This window comes from Podarcis cretensis (assembly GCF_951804945.1).
Source record: "Podarcis cretensis genome assembly, chromosome: 15".
In the NCBI taxonomy this organism is placed as follows: Eukaryota; Metazoa; Chordata; class Lepidosauria; order Squamata; family Lacertidae; genus Podarcis; species Podarcis cretensis.
The window spans coordinates 4,657,212-4,672,388 of record NC_137185.1 but is presented as its reverse complement, the minus strand read 5'-3'; the positions used below and the strand labels follow the sequence as shown (position 1 = coordinate 4,672,388).

Below are 15,177 nucleotides of genomic sequence, written 5' to 3'. Positions count from 1 at the left end.
TCAGGAGCCTGTGGTTAGAGACTGGAATTCAAGTTGTTGGGAATCGGAGGGTGAACCATAAATCAAAATGGCATGAGAGGCTGGTCATCAGAAGATGAAGTTTCTTGCCCCCCGCCCCCCCCCCCGTTCACCCCACATCCCAATTTCCCCTCAGCCATTTTTTAAAGAGGTAATATGGTAGCCTCTCTCTCTACGGAAGACCTGTTGTGGGTTTTTTTAATGTATCTTAAACTTAAAGGAACATGCTTTCTTTAAAAAAAAAATCAAAACTCTGATGGGTTAAAGCTTTCAAACGAGTTTCATTCAAAGACTTCGGCAAAGCTCTTTTTCATTTCAAAAAGATGGGGGAGAGGAACCCACACATCACTTTCCAACTTCATTGTGAGTCTGCATCCCTTGGACAGAGTTAGTGGGAGCGATCTCTCAAAAGTGCTGACTAACAACATTAAAAGATTTTAATATTAGTTTCCTAAGAGGCAGACAGGAAAAAAAATAAAAGGTGCCCAAGATTGAAATGGTCTCTTTTAAGTTTTAATCGGTTCAACCACAAGATCAATCGTCTAAAGAATTGGCTAAAGAATGAGTTCATTTAACCCAGAATTTAATCTGGGTGGGGAGGAGCAATTCTGGCCTGGGTGGTGTTAATTGAAGGGCAACATTCCTTTGCTCGTTAAGGTTTCCTCCCCCCCCCCCCCGCATTCTGACGAGTTACCGTAACAGGGGATTCAAAAATGGTTCTGCAGTTTCTAAAAAAGATTTCAAATACCAAGAGGATGGAAAAGCGAAGCAGCTGGAGACGAGTGCGATGGTGGCGATGGGAGAAAAAAGATCCCTCCTCTCTGCTTGCCATCAAGCATTCTTGAAATATGGTGTTTCCTTTCAGCAATGTGGGATTTTAAAACTTTCAGTACAAGTTCTCGGGGCCGGGGGGGAGAATGTGTCATTCCATTTTGATGAAGAGAAACAAGAGCTATTTTCTCATGGGAAAATCGGCCTGCTTGCCTCACCACAAACAGCGACTCATCCCGTCCCCCTTGCTCATCACCGTCCTTACTCAAAAGCCGAGCGAGACCGTGACGGAGCGTTTTAAATATAGGATGGGCAAGGAGTCCGCATACAGGCAACTGTTGAGATGTGAGGAAAGGGGGGGGGGTGCGGATCGGATCCTGTCACACTGCCCACCCACTCCCAGCAAGCCTAAGCCGAAATTTCTCAGAGGCAGGCCTCACTGAACCAATGTAACCTCAGTGGCTGCCAATTAAAGGTAAAGGGATCCCTGACCATTAGGTCCAGTTGTGACCGACTCTGGGGTTGCGGCACTCATCTCGCTTTATTGGCTGAGGGAGCCAGTGTACAGCTTCCGGGTCATGTGGCCAGCATGACTAAGCCGCTTCTGGTGAAGAAGAGGAACGCACGGAAACTCCGTTTACCTTCCCGCCAGAGTGGTACCTATCTATCTACTTGCACTTTGACGTGCTTTCGAACTGCTAGGTTGGCAGGAGCAGGGACCAAACAACAGGAGCTCACCCCATCGTGGGGATTCAAACCACCGACCTTCGCGCCACCCACGTCCCGGCTGCCAATTAGCAGGTCAAAATTAGAGGACAAAGCTGTCAATGGCTACTAGCCCAAGAGGCTATGTTCTACCTGGTGGAAGTAAGCGTCTGAATGCCCATTGCTGAAAACCCCAAGTGGAGAGAGTTGCTCATGTGCTCAGGTCCTAGACTTCACCTAGGGGCACCTGGTTGGCTATTGTGAGAACAAAATGATGAATTAGGTGGGCCGTTGGTCCAAGCCGGCCTCTTCTGATGTTCTTAGCTGCTTGGGGCTGGTTGCAGCTGTTTAAACACACAGCATGAAACTCGATTTAAAAGAAATAACAGCAGAGAGGCTAGGGTGGGTCTTAAAAATATCTCTCTCAGGTGTCAAAAGACCAGGGGAAAGAGGTGCTTCTGCCATCGTACGGTGGAAACTTCCCATTGAAGGTGCCAGAGGGACCTTGGTGGGTAGGAAATTCCACAACTTAGGGGCTGCCCCAGAGAGTTCCCTCTCTCAGGCTGCCACTGGTAGAGCTACTGAGGGTGTGGGGACTCTTGGCGAACGTTACTGCTAATTATTAATAACTTGCAATTGAAATTATAACTGTGATATTAATGATAGTGACATCATCTTTCTCCCCTGGACAGCAGAATTACTTCCCCCTCGAAATTAGGCATGTTTGATATCTTTGGATCATTTATCCTGACTATTTAAAATTATGCACGGGAAGCAGATATGCATGACTGCTCGGGTTAAAAGTCGGAATGACTTATGGGACGAAAGCAAACATGCATTAAATAATAATAATAATAATAATTGGCAAAATCTTTTGGCTTCTGCAGAGATCTCCCCGGAGCAAAATCTGGCTTAATTCAGTGCCTCCCCGGAGTTCCTGTTTGCACAGCCCCCAGAGGTTCTGTCTAAGCACCGCCAGCACTTCTGGGAACAAGAGACCCCGCGGGCACTAGGTCACTATCACAGACGGGGCGGAAGTGATTTCCGAGCTTTCCATGCCGGCGTGGAGCGCTCCAGGAAGCCTCAGCCTATTGTGAACAGCGCGACAACTAGAGAGAGGAAGTGGCTGAAAAATCACGGAGGAAGCCCACGAGACAGATGGAAGTCGCAAAAACAATTCACATACCAAGAGAGAGAGAGAGAGGGAGAGAGAGGGGGGAAGAGGCTAGGTTTCAAGACTTTTAAATTATGTTCCGGATCCTCTCTCTCCATCCAAGCCATTCTCACTCCAACCCCTCTCGTCAGTAACCCGACCTCAGCAACGGACAATGCCAGCGATTAGCACAAGCCAGTTTTGCAACGCAGATGTGCGGAGTTAAGAACAAGATCCAGCATGCAGGAGAGTAACTCTAAGTCACTGCAGAACTTGCTTGAGAAAAGAGAGGAAAAGCACACACACAGAGACAGCAAGAATGAAAGATGTGTCCCTGATGCTTAATACGGGCTAAAGCTTAGAATTGTAGTGCTTGCCAATCAGAAGGTTGGAGGTTCGAATCCCCGTGACGGGATGAGCGCCTGTTGCTCGGTCCCTGCTCCTGCCAACCTAGCAGTTCGAAAGCACGTCCAAGTGCAAGTAGATAAATAGGTACCGCTCCAGGGGAAGGTAAATGGCGTTTCCATGCGCTGCTCTGGTTCGCCAGAAGCGGCTTAGTTCTGCTGGCCACATGACCCGGAAGCTGTACGCCGGCCAATAAAGCGAGATGAGTGCCACAACCCCAGAGTTGACCACGACTGGACCTAATGGTCAGGGGTCCCTTTACCTTTACCTAGTGTTGGAAGGGACTATGAGAATCATCTAGTCCAACATCCTACAATGCAGGAATCTCAGCTAAAGCATCCGTGACAGAGGGCCATCCAATCTCTGCTTGTGTATAAGGGTGCTTTTATTTTTTGCCAGGAATTCCCCACCATTCACTGGAGTAGCCCAGTGGTACTGATCCAGGGCCTCTTGAACCCACAATTCACCAGTGATCGTTCTCTTCCTAAGCATTTTGTTAAATGGGTTAGCAAAATAATTCAATCCAACTCCTCTCGATTTCCCACTCAGCTGACAGAACACTATGGGGTTTATTCTATTATTATTATTTTTTAAGAGGGGATAAATTGGTGCTACACCCTCACAGCTGTGCTCTTCCACATGATATTTTGGGACGCTGCCCTGGGCCTTCTCCTAGCCCTTATTAACAGGAGAAATGCTTTAGGAGGTGCAGGCAGCACCCACGATAGAGGCACAGACGTGCAACTCAATGCAGATGTCTGGTAAACACACAACCTCAGCTTTTAGAATTACGTTTTGTTACACTTTATATTTTTTTGTTATTGGGTGCAAGCCACATCCATATTTTTTAAAAAAACAATAACAACAACGCTATGGATTGCACCTGCTTTGCTTTGAGATTTATTTTTATTTTTTACAGTTGGGAATGGGTGGGGTTCAGTAAGGTGCGATGGGACACTTGGAAGAGAGAAGCACATTGTTTCGTGAAACCAAGAGCAGCACTCCCAAGGTCACCGTGTCCTCTGGGGCTTCCTCCCGCCCCTCCTGACTCCTCTTCCAAAGAATTAGGAAAGCAAAACTGATTCCCGAGAAAGGGGAAATGGCCCGCAAAACAATTGCGCAACTCGATTGGCACAAACCCTGAAAGGAGTTTAGCAGAATGCAGAGCATGAAACGGGTCGGTGCGTTTTGACGGGGGACCTTATCCAGTGCACAAAACCTACCTTCTACCGAGTCAGGCTATTGGTCCATCTAGCTCAGTACTGTCTACACTGACTGGCAGTGTCTCTCCAGGGTTTCAGGCCAGGGACAATCCCAGCCCTACGTGGAGATGCTGGGGACTGAACCTGGGACCTTTGGCCTGCACATACCTGGGGAATGAGGCAAGCCTTGCTCTTTACCACTGAGCTACATCCCTGTCCCCATCAGAAACTCATCGCCTCTACTTTTGACTCTAAGATGAGAAAAGCACTTTGCACACGGACCTTTTTTTTTAAATCATACTATCTTCCCCTTGTTACTCCTACGGAATGTCCCTCTGTGCATGCTCAGTTGTCCCTAGCTCTGAAGTACTTTGATTTCTAAAAACAAGGCAGTGTCAGCTCTGCTTGCACCCTGGCATTAGAGACAGGCTCTTCTGCTACAGTGGGCGTTTGTCTCTTCCTTGCCCTCGTTTTTTGTTTTTTTGGCATAACCCCTTCAGGTGGCATGGAAATTGTCTGGCTACCACAATGGCTCTGCGGTCATATCAGTTGTGAACTAGCAGTGGCTCGGGAACCTATCTCCCTCGGCCAGTGCTGCTGCACACCACGAGCAAAAACGAAAAATAAACACATCAAGAAGACCGAACTCTAGGAAAAGCAGCAAAGCCACAGCTTAATTCAGCCAGGCAATCTGATTTCAAATGGTTGCAATGCCAGCAGAATCTCTCGCAAGAGGCTTCTGGGCAAGGCTGGGGAGTTGGGCAGCCAAGGGGTGGAGCTGGTGATCACTCGAGGAAGGCGCCCGTGACGGAGGCACGGGTGTCATGAATCTGGCAAAGGCAAGGTTTGATTCCGCTGGGCTGCAGCTGCTAAGATGTGGGGATTTACCAGCGTGGTATTAGGGCAGGCACAATCTGTGCTGTTGGTTGTCACAGCCAAGACACCCAGTTGCAGATGTGCATCTTAAAAAGCATGCTCTCCAGAAAGCTGCTTCTTTTTTTGGTTTTCGATATGCCGGAAGCCACCCGGAACAGGCAGGAAACGGAGGGCTCCCCTGCACGTTTCAAACTGGGAACGTGATGCAAAAGGAGCTCGTGGTACAAAGGAGGCTGGCATAAAGCTGGAGGGGTTTTCACGACTGCTGCAGCCTCTCACTCCAAGCCAACAAAAGCAGGCTGCAAAGGGAAATGCAAGAGCGCTTGTTATATATTATAATGATGCATAAAATCCCATTCAGCAGTTCAGTACAGTGGTACCTCGGGTTACATACGCTTCATGTTACAGACTCCGCTAACCCAGAAATAGTACCTCGGGTTAAGAACTTTGCTTCAGGATGAGAACAGAAATCACACGGCGGTGGCATGGCAGCAGCAGGAGGCCCCATTAGCTAAAGTGGTGCTTCAGGTTAAGAACAGTTTCAGGTTAAGTACAGACCTCCAGAATGAATTAAGTATGTAACCAGAGGTACCACTGTACAGTACTATTGACTTGGAATATTTCTCATAGTTCATCTCAGTAATTCCTTACACTAGCCCAGTCATGTTAAGACACAGAAATATTAAACCCGAAATGTGGGTGAGCGGACCAAGGCTGAGCGAGAGACCTGGCTCAGCCACAGAGCGCCTGCTTTGCATGCAAAAGCCCCCAGGACTGAGGAAGTCCCTGTCTGAATACCTAGAAACTCGCTGCAAGTCTGCGTGGACAATACTGAGCTAGATGGACCAGTGGTCTGGTTCAGTATAAGGCAGCTTCTTTTGTTCTTATGTTTTCAATGTCTGGGCCTCCTCTCTAGAACACAGGAAGCAAGAGAAGGTGAAAGTGCCCCTGAGCACATGCAGAGTGCACTTCCAGCACTGTTAAGTGTGAAGAGTGCCCCCCACATACCAGGGGAAAGTCTCGCCTTCCTCGTTCGCAGGCCATGAGTTGTCCATTTCAGGGAAAATCAGCTTCCATGATTCTATGATTCAACATGTTGCTTGCGGAATTCGTATGCTAAGAAGCAAATCAAAAGCAAAACTACGAGAGAGCAAAGCGTGAGGGTTTTTTGTCACCGATGACCAGGACAATGGTGCCATCTAGTGTCTGCTTTAAACAACACAGCAAGAACAAAGATTCGTTGGAAAATTGTAATCCACCTTCATATGGGTTCTTTTTTCTTTTAAAGCACGACCTTTTCAAATCTTGGTGTGCTCACAGAGCCCCCAAGTGGTGGGTTTGGGCAGAACTCTTCCATGCAGAACCAAAAGCCACGAAAGCAACTAACAGGCAAAGAGGAGCGGTTTTACTAAACCACAATCAGTAAGCAGCTGGTTTGGGTTTTTTGCCCAACACAGAACTCTTCATTTCCAACCATTTCCCCCCCTACATGTCTGAAGCTAGCAGTCCACTTCCACCCAAAAGAGAAGCCCCAAAGGAGGTTATTGTTTCACCTCATTTTGATAATTCAGTTCCTGGAAGTAGATATGGACTTGTATTTTTATGTTATGAAGGGCCCTGAGATCTACGGATGAAGGGTGGTATACAAAATAAAGAGATGATGTTCAGAAAAAACGCAGGAAATTTGATTGAAAACTGGGGGGAAATAATTTCGGAGACATCCCTGCATTTGAAAGTCAGAGTTGGCAGGGACCATGAGGGTCAGCTAGTCTAACCTCTTGCAATGCAGGAATCCCCCCCCCCCCCATTAGGGCTTGAACCCACAACTCTGAAACTCTGAGATTAAGAGTCTCATGCTTTACTGGCTGAGCTATGCCAGAAAACCATCTCTGTTAAGTGGAACAGCAAGAATTAAAGGGGACGTGAAACTTCAGGGTGGGGGATGAACAGCTAGCAGCCCACAAAGCCACTTTGTCTCCTGTACATGGAAGCAGAATTTGGGACCTGCAAGGACCTCAGTCTACAACAGACCTGAGTTTATTCATAAGGCCACGTCTCTCTTAGAGCGTAAAAAATAAAGCTAGTGGGAAGGTGGAAGAATTAAAGGAGCATGGAATGTTGGAGGTTTTGATTTCAGCAATGTTGCTTTTACTGTGTTTTCTCCTGTGCAGTCACTTCCTTGTGGTTTCTTATTAACCGGGTTGCGACAACTTCCTGATCGCAATAAAAAGCTGCTAGCGCCATGTATAATTGGAACACTACGTTGATCAGTTCAGAACAGGTTCTGGTTGATGGGGTCTTTTCCAGTACCATTGCCTTGCCTTAATAAGCAGAGTATTGGACAGACTTTAATCACAGTGTGAATACTGGATTTTCTTCCACATGTAGTATCTAGCAACTATTATGGAATAAGGATTCCGTAGCTTAGGGGCAAGCCACACGCTCTGCAGGCAGAAGGTCCCCAGTATAATCCTCGCATTTCCAAGGAGGGCTGGGACCTGGAGAGCTACTGCTAGTCAGTGCAGACAATAATGTACTACGTGGACCAATGGGTTGACTTGATGTAAGATACACTCGGAGAAGACCCATTGTAATCACTTGGCATTAGGGTGGGACAATGTATCAAGACATCGTCCAAAATTGCTTTGAAGTCCACATTGTGCTAATGGTTTCTCAGTATTTGACATGGCAATATATCGCAAATCACAATGTGTTTGTGTGTGCTATGTAAAAAAAATTGAGATTTGTGGGGGAAACTGTGAAGCCAGTCGTTGCTTCTCTCATGATTCCTGCCACCCCTGTTGCTCTGTACTACAAAATAACAGTTGTAACAGTATGTTAAAGGTAAATAAAATCTTGAAAATTTTAGACCCCTAAGTAGTAGCTGTTGCCGGGACATTAAGCCGTTCACCTCTACATAATTCCAGCCTTATTTTAGACATTGTGATATATTGGTATATCGCGAGGTTTAGAAGGTGATATATCACGATGTTGAAAAGCAGACATTGCTCAGCCCAGCCAGGCATGGATAAGAGGTCTGTTGATTTTGATGAGCCTAACTGCAGTTGCAGAATTTATTTATTTCATTTATTCCTAAGACCGCTGTTCAGCATAAATGGGTCACAAAGCTGTCGACAGAACTGTCAACAAAACCATTCCACCAGTCCAATAACATGATATATAAAACAATAAAAACCACACGTAAAAAACAAAACAAAATAGGCACAATGCGACTTAATATGCCTGCTGTGGGGGAGAAAACGAAGTTCAATGCAGAGGTTGAGGCCTGTCTGATCTCACCCAGTTTCTCCATCCTGGCTTTATTCAAACCTTTGCTGTTGTTTCAAACAGCCACCTTTTCCCTCTCACTCTCTCTCCATCCCTGTTTTACTCAAACTTTCCCCCCTTCAGTGTCTCCCATTTCTCAATATACTCTTACTTTTCCATTCCTCGTCTGCCTCATGTGAGAGAGGTGCAGAGCTCTCAAATATTCCAAAGGACGTGGAGTCCTCAACTATTCCCTAGTATTTCAGTCAAACTTCTGTTGTTGTTTAAAACTGCCATTTCCCCTTCAATTTTTTGCATCTTTGCTCAATTTTTTGTTTCAAACCACCGCCCTTCTCTTCTCGCTTCCATGCCACAGCTCTGCTATTGTGTAATAAATCTTCACTTTTGCTCCCTTATCCTGCCCTGACTTCATCCATATCTACCACCAAGATGAGGCACTATAAATCCTCCAATGGCCATGCGGTGACATTCTTACATTTTTATTACATGAAGCAGAGGTCTTCAACCCTTTCGAGTCCACGGCTCCCTTGACCAACTACATTCTTTCTGCGGCACCCCTGTGGGGCTCAGGAGCCCAGTTATGTCCCCCCTTGCCTGCTGAGCTGGCAGCCCCTCACCCTTTTTCAAACGCCCTCCCTTGTGGAGTGTTCTCTCAGCCTCCTCTCCTCTCCCTTCTCCTTGGGAGTTCTCTGGGTAGCTGCCGCTGCCGCTGGTCTCTGAGCCGCTCCCCCCTGCCCCAAAGAGAGGTGCCTCCTCAGGTCACCCCACAGGGGCCTGGGAAGAGGATGCCCCCAGCTTTGGTAGCCCAATGGAGACTGGCCAAAGGTGAACGTGAGGCAAACAGCTTCACAAGCCCTGAGGAGTCAGAGATATGGGAGGGCATCAGAGGAGGGAGGGGAGGAAAGAGGGACAGAGGCCAGGGTTGCTCGCAGAACCCCTGACCATCATGCCAAGGCACACTGATCGAAAATCACTGACATAGAGATAAAAACAAGCCTTAGAGTACACTGGGAGTGGCCGCCGGGACCACATAACACCGGTCCTGAGAGATCTGCATTGGCTCCCAGGACATTTCCGAGCACAATTCAAAGTGTTGGTGCTGACCTTTAAAGCCCTAAACGGCCTCGGTCCTCTGTACCTGAAGGAGCATCTCCACCCCCAACACTCAGTGTGGACGCTGAGGTCCAGCTCCAAAGAGGGCCTTCTGGCGGTTCCCTCACTGCAAGAAGTGAGGTTACAGGGAACCAGACAGAGGGCCTTATCGGTAGTGGCACCCGCCCTGTAGAACGCCCTCCCATCAGATGTCAAGGAAATTAGCAGCTATCTTATTTTTAAAAGACATCTGAAGGCAGCCCTGTTTAGGGAAGTTTTTAATATTTAATGCTGTATTGTTTTTAACACTCGATTGGGAGCCACCCAGAGTTGCTGGGGAAATTCAGCCAGATGGGCAGGGTATAAATAATAATTAATTAATTATTATTATTATTATTATTACACCCACCCGTGGAGTTACTCATAAGTCACACGTGTTCTCTCTCTCTCTCTCTCTCTCTCTCTCTCTCTCTCTCTCTCTCTTACCAAGTAGAGCAGAAAGGTGTGAAGACCCGTTCCAAGTCCCACTGAGGACAGAATCCCTAAGCCTACCCAGTAGGCACACCATAAGAGCTTCTTCTCCAAATAATGCACATACTAAGAGAAAAGAGGGTGGGGGTGAGAGAATAAAAGGTTACAGTTTCACAAGAAGGTGCAATGCTTATCAAATCCTTCTACAGCATGCCACTGAAAAGCAAGTAAAAACACACAGACGTTGCGAAAAATTACCATAAAACCAGTTTTAAGGATGTGTCGTATCACTGGTGCTGCCTGAACACCTGAGAAAGACAACAATTTCCATGGCACCAAAAGGTCAGTGCTGGGTGGGTCTCCCTGGGGAGAGCATACCTTAAAGGGGATGGGGAGCTCTTATTGTGAGACAATAGCACACATCAAAAATAAAATAGAATTCTGTGCAGTTCAAAGGACAGTAGCAAATTAAAAAACCTGCAGTGCACAATGTTTTGCTATTTGGTGCTAATGCAGAATTTGAGTCCTGCCTGGGCTGGGAACCTCTTAAGGCAAGGGTGGGGAAGCTGTGGGCCCCTCCAGACATTGTTGACTCCAATTCCCATCACTCCCAATGTGGCGAAAGGCCAGGGATGATAGAGATTGCAGTCTGGCAACATCCGGAGAGCCACAGGTCCCCTACCCCCCACTTCAGGTGCTGACATCTGCTCCTAGAAAGCCAGATCTGGAGGAAGAACCAAAAAGCCAAAGACCAGCACACAGAGAGGTGAACCTCACATAGGTTGCTAGAAAAAGCAATTATTTTATCTTATTTCTATATCAAAAATTGCCCAATAGGTTTCCATTTCAGCATATATGTTTTCATATGTGTTGGAAGTGGCCCAGAATGGCTGGGGAAACCCAGTCAGATGTACAGGGTATAAATAATAAAATTATTGTTATTGTCAGGAGTCTGGTTGCTGGATCAGGCCAGTCAACTACCTAGTACAGAATCCTGTTCTCATAGTGGCCAGCCATGCCTAAACGAAACCTGCAAACAGGACTTGAGCACAACAACCGTCTCCCTACTCGTGATTCCTAGAAAGTGGCCTTTGGGAGAAGTAGAACACAGCCATTGTGAATTTGGTGGGAGCAGATTCCATAGCTTTAACTGTGAGCACTATCACTTAGACAGAGAAGAAATTCCTTATTTGGAGAATATGAAGCGACCGTCTCTTCTACTGATGCTCGTTGTCCAATTTCGGGCATTTTTCTTTCTTTCTTTTTTTTAGCTTGCTGGCCTACCGAGAGAACGCATGCGAGCCCTCTGCACATCCTGAAAGTGCTAGGCCCCGTTTGATATGTAGTGTTACCTGTTGATGTGCGCCTTCAATATAATACGCGGATGTAAGCAGTGCCAGCAGCAGTAAGAGAGACACCACGATCCTTCGGCGATGCCACAATCTTGGGAGGGGGGAAATAAATAAACTGCTGTTAGAATCAAAAATCCAGAGAAGGACCACACTGACACGCACTGGTACCACCCTCCCTGCCCCATTCATATTTCAGCCACAACAACAACAACAATTATTTTTATTATTATTAATACTCCACCCATCTGACTGAGATGGCCCAGCCACTCTGGGAGGCTGAACCTGATAACGCTCCCCCCCCCCCGCCCCACTCTAGCAAGCCCACAGGAATGTAGAAAGCTGCCTTGTATTGATCCAGACAAGTTCTTCCTAAGAATTATAAAACAAGATTCCAGAACAGGCTCCTGAGATCTTTGGAATTTGCAGGAGAGTCCACCCCCATCAATTATGTACCGTGGCAAAGGTGCAGTTCCTTCGCCGTGGGTCGGATCCTACCCCATTCCATTAGGTGCACCACATTCTAGCATCAGGGGAAGGGAGAGAAAAAATCTCCGACCTCTTAGGACTAAATCAGGACACAATAAAATCTAGGCTTTGATAAAGGAAGTAGAGTCAAAGGGGAGTGGAGCTGGGGGACGGGCGGCTAGTGAGTGCCTTTCAACTGGACCCAGCCCCATTTGGGAGGGGAGGAGATACCCCATTTTGGGACCCCGTGGTTCAAGAGTAAAAAGTTAAGGAGAAGTAGGCCTTTACTTTATGGTCAATTCTTTCAAGTTTAATAATGTTTCCAGGAAAAAATACTGCAAGGTAATGAGTGGCTTCTTCCAGAGGACGATATCCAGGCGCTCTTCGCGTTCTCTCTTCTTCTGTTGGCTTGACGGAGAAGGCTCTGCAAAGAGGAAGGAAAAGGGGAGAATTAGGAGAGAAGAGCTATGAGAAACGGCAAGCATCGCCAGCCCTGTGAAAGATTTCACCCTCCAAGTGAAACGAGGAAATTCTCTTCTGGGTATGAACCCAATGTGAGGCCATTGACAGCCCTGGGGGATTCATCACCCACCAGATGGTTGCTCAGCTGGTTGCTTGTTCCAAAAAGCAAAAGGGCTAATACAAGGGCGGAGAAGTGCAGGTCTTGGGGGTCAAATGCTAACCTCCAGATCATTCTCCCTGGCCCCTTGGAACTCTCTCAAAAGCACACCCCCAAATGGTCTTGCTCTCAGCCCTCTTTGAATGTTTTTTGCCTGGCTGGAATGTGCCCTTGAACTCTGATCATGCTTCTTGCCTGCCTGGATGGGCCATAGAGAGAGGTGTTTGTGGGAGCGGGTGGGTATAGAAAAGCCTGGTATTCGCAAGGAGAGAACGCATTGCGCAAAATAAGACTGGCTAAGCAGAACTTCTTCAGCTTATATAACAAAAACAGGTTGCAGTGTTCAGCTTTTTTGGGCACAAAGTGTTATGTGACTTCATAGCCTGTAGCACCGAGTAGACACAGCCTGGTCCTGAAAGCCTTTTCAAATGCGTTTTCAAAATAGGTTTGTGGCTCGATTTGCATTTTATTGCAAAACGGGTAAGGAAGAAAGGGGGAGGGGGGCTTTAGCTCAGTGGAGGAGCATCTGTGTTGCATGCAGGTTTAATTGCTGGCAACTCTAGGTAGGGCTGGAAAGACCTCTGCTTGACATCTGTGTAGACAGAGCTGAGCTAGAATCAACCCAATGGCCTGAATCTGTGTCAGTCAGTTTCCCATGTTGCTGGACTCCAGCTCACATCAGCCTCAGAGGATGAGATAGCATCAAAGACCCCGACAAATGCTATCAAGTACAGCAGGACAGTACTGAGCTAAATCGGGGGGGGGGGGGGGGACCTATCTGAAGTTTGATTTTATAGTTTTAATGATTTCTTGTACAGTGGTGCCCCGCAAGACAAACGCCTCGCAAGGCGTTTTCCGTTTTGGAGGTGCTTCGCAAAACGAATTTCCTATGGGCTTGCTTTGCAAGACGAAAATGTCTTGCGAGTTCCTGCGGGTTTTTTTCCCCTTTCCCCCCCTTTTCCTAAGCCGCTAAGCCGCTTATCAGCTGATCTGCTGATAAGCCGCTTAACAGCTGATCGCTAAAAGCCGCTAAACTGCTAATAGCGCTAATCCGCTAAGCTGTCAATGGGCTTGCTTCGCAAGACGAAAAAACCGCTATACGAAGAGCCTCACGGAACGGATTAATTTCGTCTTGCGAGGCACCACTGTATTGCGTCTCTGTAGTTAAGTAATATATAAATTACCTAAATAAATAAAAGTAGATCTAACACAAGCAATCAGAATGAAGTACTGTATTTTTCGCTCCATAGGGCGCACCAGACCATAGAGCGCACCTAGTTTTTAGGGGGGGAAATAAAGAGAAAAAAAATTCCCCCCCCAGGCCCCAAAGAGCAAAGAAGCCAAGACAGCGAGTGGGATCCATCCTGCTGGCTGTCTTGGCTTCATTTTTAGCCGTGGGGCTGGGGCGGGGGAAGCCCGAATTTCCCCGACCCCAGCCCCCAGAACAGGTCCAGGAGCGGTGGCAAGGTTGCACGCAGCCTTGCCGCCGCTCCCGGAGCTTGCGGGGCTGGGGGCACACTCCTAAGGCTTGTGGATAGCTGCCTGATGCCTGGGGAGTGCAGTGGGAGTTGGCGCTGTGCTCCCCAGGCTTCAGGCTGCTATCCGCAAGCCTTCGGAGCGCGGCAGGAACTCCAGCTGCGCTCCGAAGGCTTGCGGATAGCTGCCTGAAGCCTGGAGAGCGAGAGGGGTCGGAAGGCGAAAGCAACGTGAAGCCTCCAGAGCGCGGAGGGAGAGCTCCCTCTGCGCTTCAGAGGCTTCCCGTTGCTATTGCTGAAGCCAAGGAGCCTGCATTCGCTCCATAGGACACACACACATTTTCCCTTCATTTTTGAAGGGGGAAAAGTGCGTCCTATAGAGCGAAAAATACGGTAACTCAAGTGTCACACCAATAGTCTTCAGATCCTCTCAACTAAAAGTATCTAAGCTAATACAGATATTTACTGGAGTTTAAGAACTGAGAATTTTCTTCCTTCTGCCACATCCCAATTTCCTTTAGTGTCATGGCTGTGGTGGGTGGGGCCAGAATAATAATAATAAAAAAACCGGGGCAGAACAGCAGATGAGACTCTTATATTTGCAAAGTAGGCTACAATCCAATCATGCAAAAACAAAACTAAACTATGGTTTCTATACTCCCTCCCTCATTATACACTTCCCCAAGCAAGCAAGCAAGCGGCATTATCCCAGTTCACTGTCTCACCTGTGAAGTTTCCATTGTGCTGCTCTTTGCTCATTGCCATGCGCCTCAGGTCTGTTCCATTCTCTGCCATTTCATAGATTAGTCACTTATGGGGACCTACCTTCAAAAGAGACAAGACGCAAATCTCACAAAGCTGTTAAGCCAAAAGTTGCCTGACAGCAAAAACAAGACTCTAGTGTGAGATGATTCAGCCAGAAGTCCACATTTCCACTTGACACCCTCTCTAGAGCAAGGAATGTAGCTCAGTGGGGGAACATTTGCTCTGCGTTCAAAAGGTCTCTGATTCAATATCCAAAATCTCCATACAGGACCGGGAATTTCCACAGCTTGAAACCCTGGAGAGACACTGCCAGTCAGTGTAGACAATACTGGGGTCAGTGGATCAGTGGCCTGTATAAGATGACTTCCTACGTTCTGATTTAAATCAGCCCTTAATTCAGATCCATGTTCTGCATGTTCAGTTGGGCTATGTGTTATGCATGGTAACCACCAGAGGGAGCCCTTATCCATATATAGTATTGTACGACCAAATATCCCAAGTCTCATCTAAAAAGGATCAG

The 15,177-nt window shown here is 47.3% G+C and overlaps 1 protein-coding gene across 3 annotated transcripts in view; it reads right to left on the bottom strand.

The window, feature by feature from the left end:
• VMP1 (vacuole membrane protein 1) overlaps positions 1-15,177 on the bottom strand; it is a 118,852-nt gene that overhangs the window by 86,767 nt on the left and 16,908 nt on the right. For all 3 annotated transcript variants that reach the window (XM_079955775.1, XM_079955777.1, XM_079955776.1), the window contains exons 2-5: positions 14,618-14,717; positions 12,087-12,222; positions 11,334-11,424; positions 9,997-10,107 (exon numbers count right to left, since the gene is read on the bottom strand). In XM_079955775.1, the coding sequence (XP_079811901.1) occupies positions 9,997-10,107; positions 11,334-11,424; positions 12,087-12,222; positions 14,618-14,687 (408 nt within the window). In that variant the 5' untranslated portion in view covers positions 14,688-14,717. The remainder of the gene's footprint in view (positions 1-9,996; positions 10,108-11,333; positions 11,425-12,086; positions 12,223-14,617; positions 14,718-15,177) is intronic.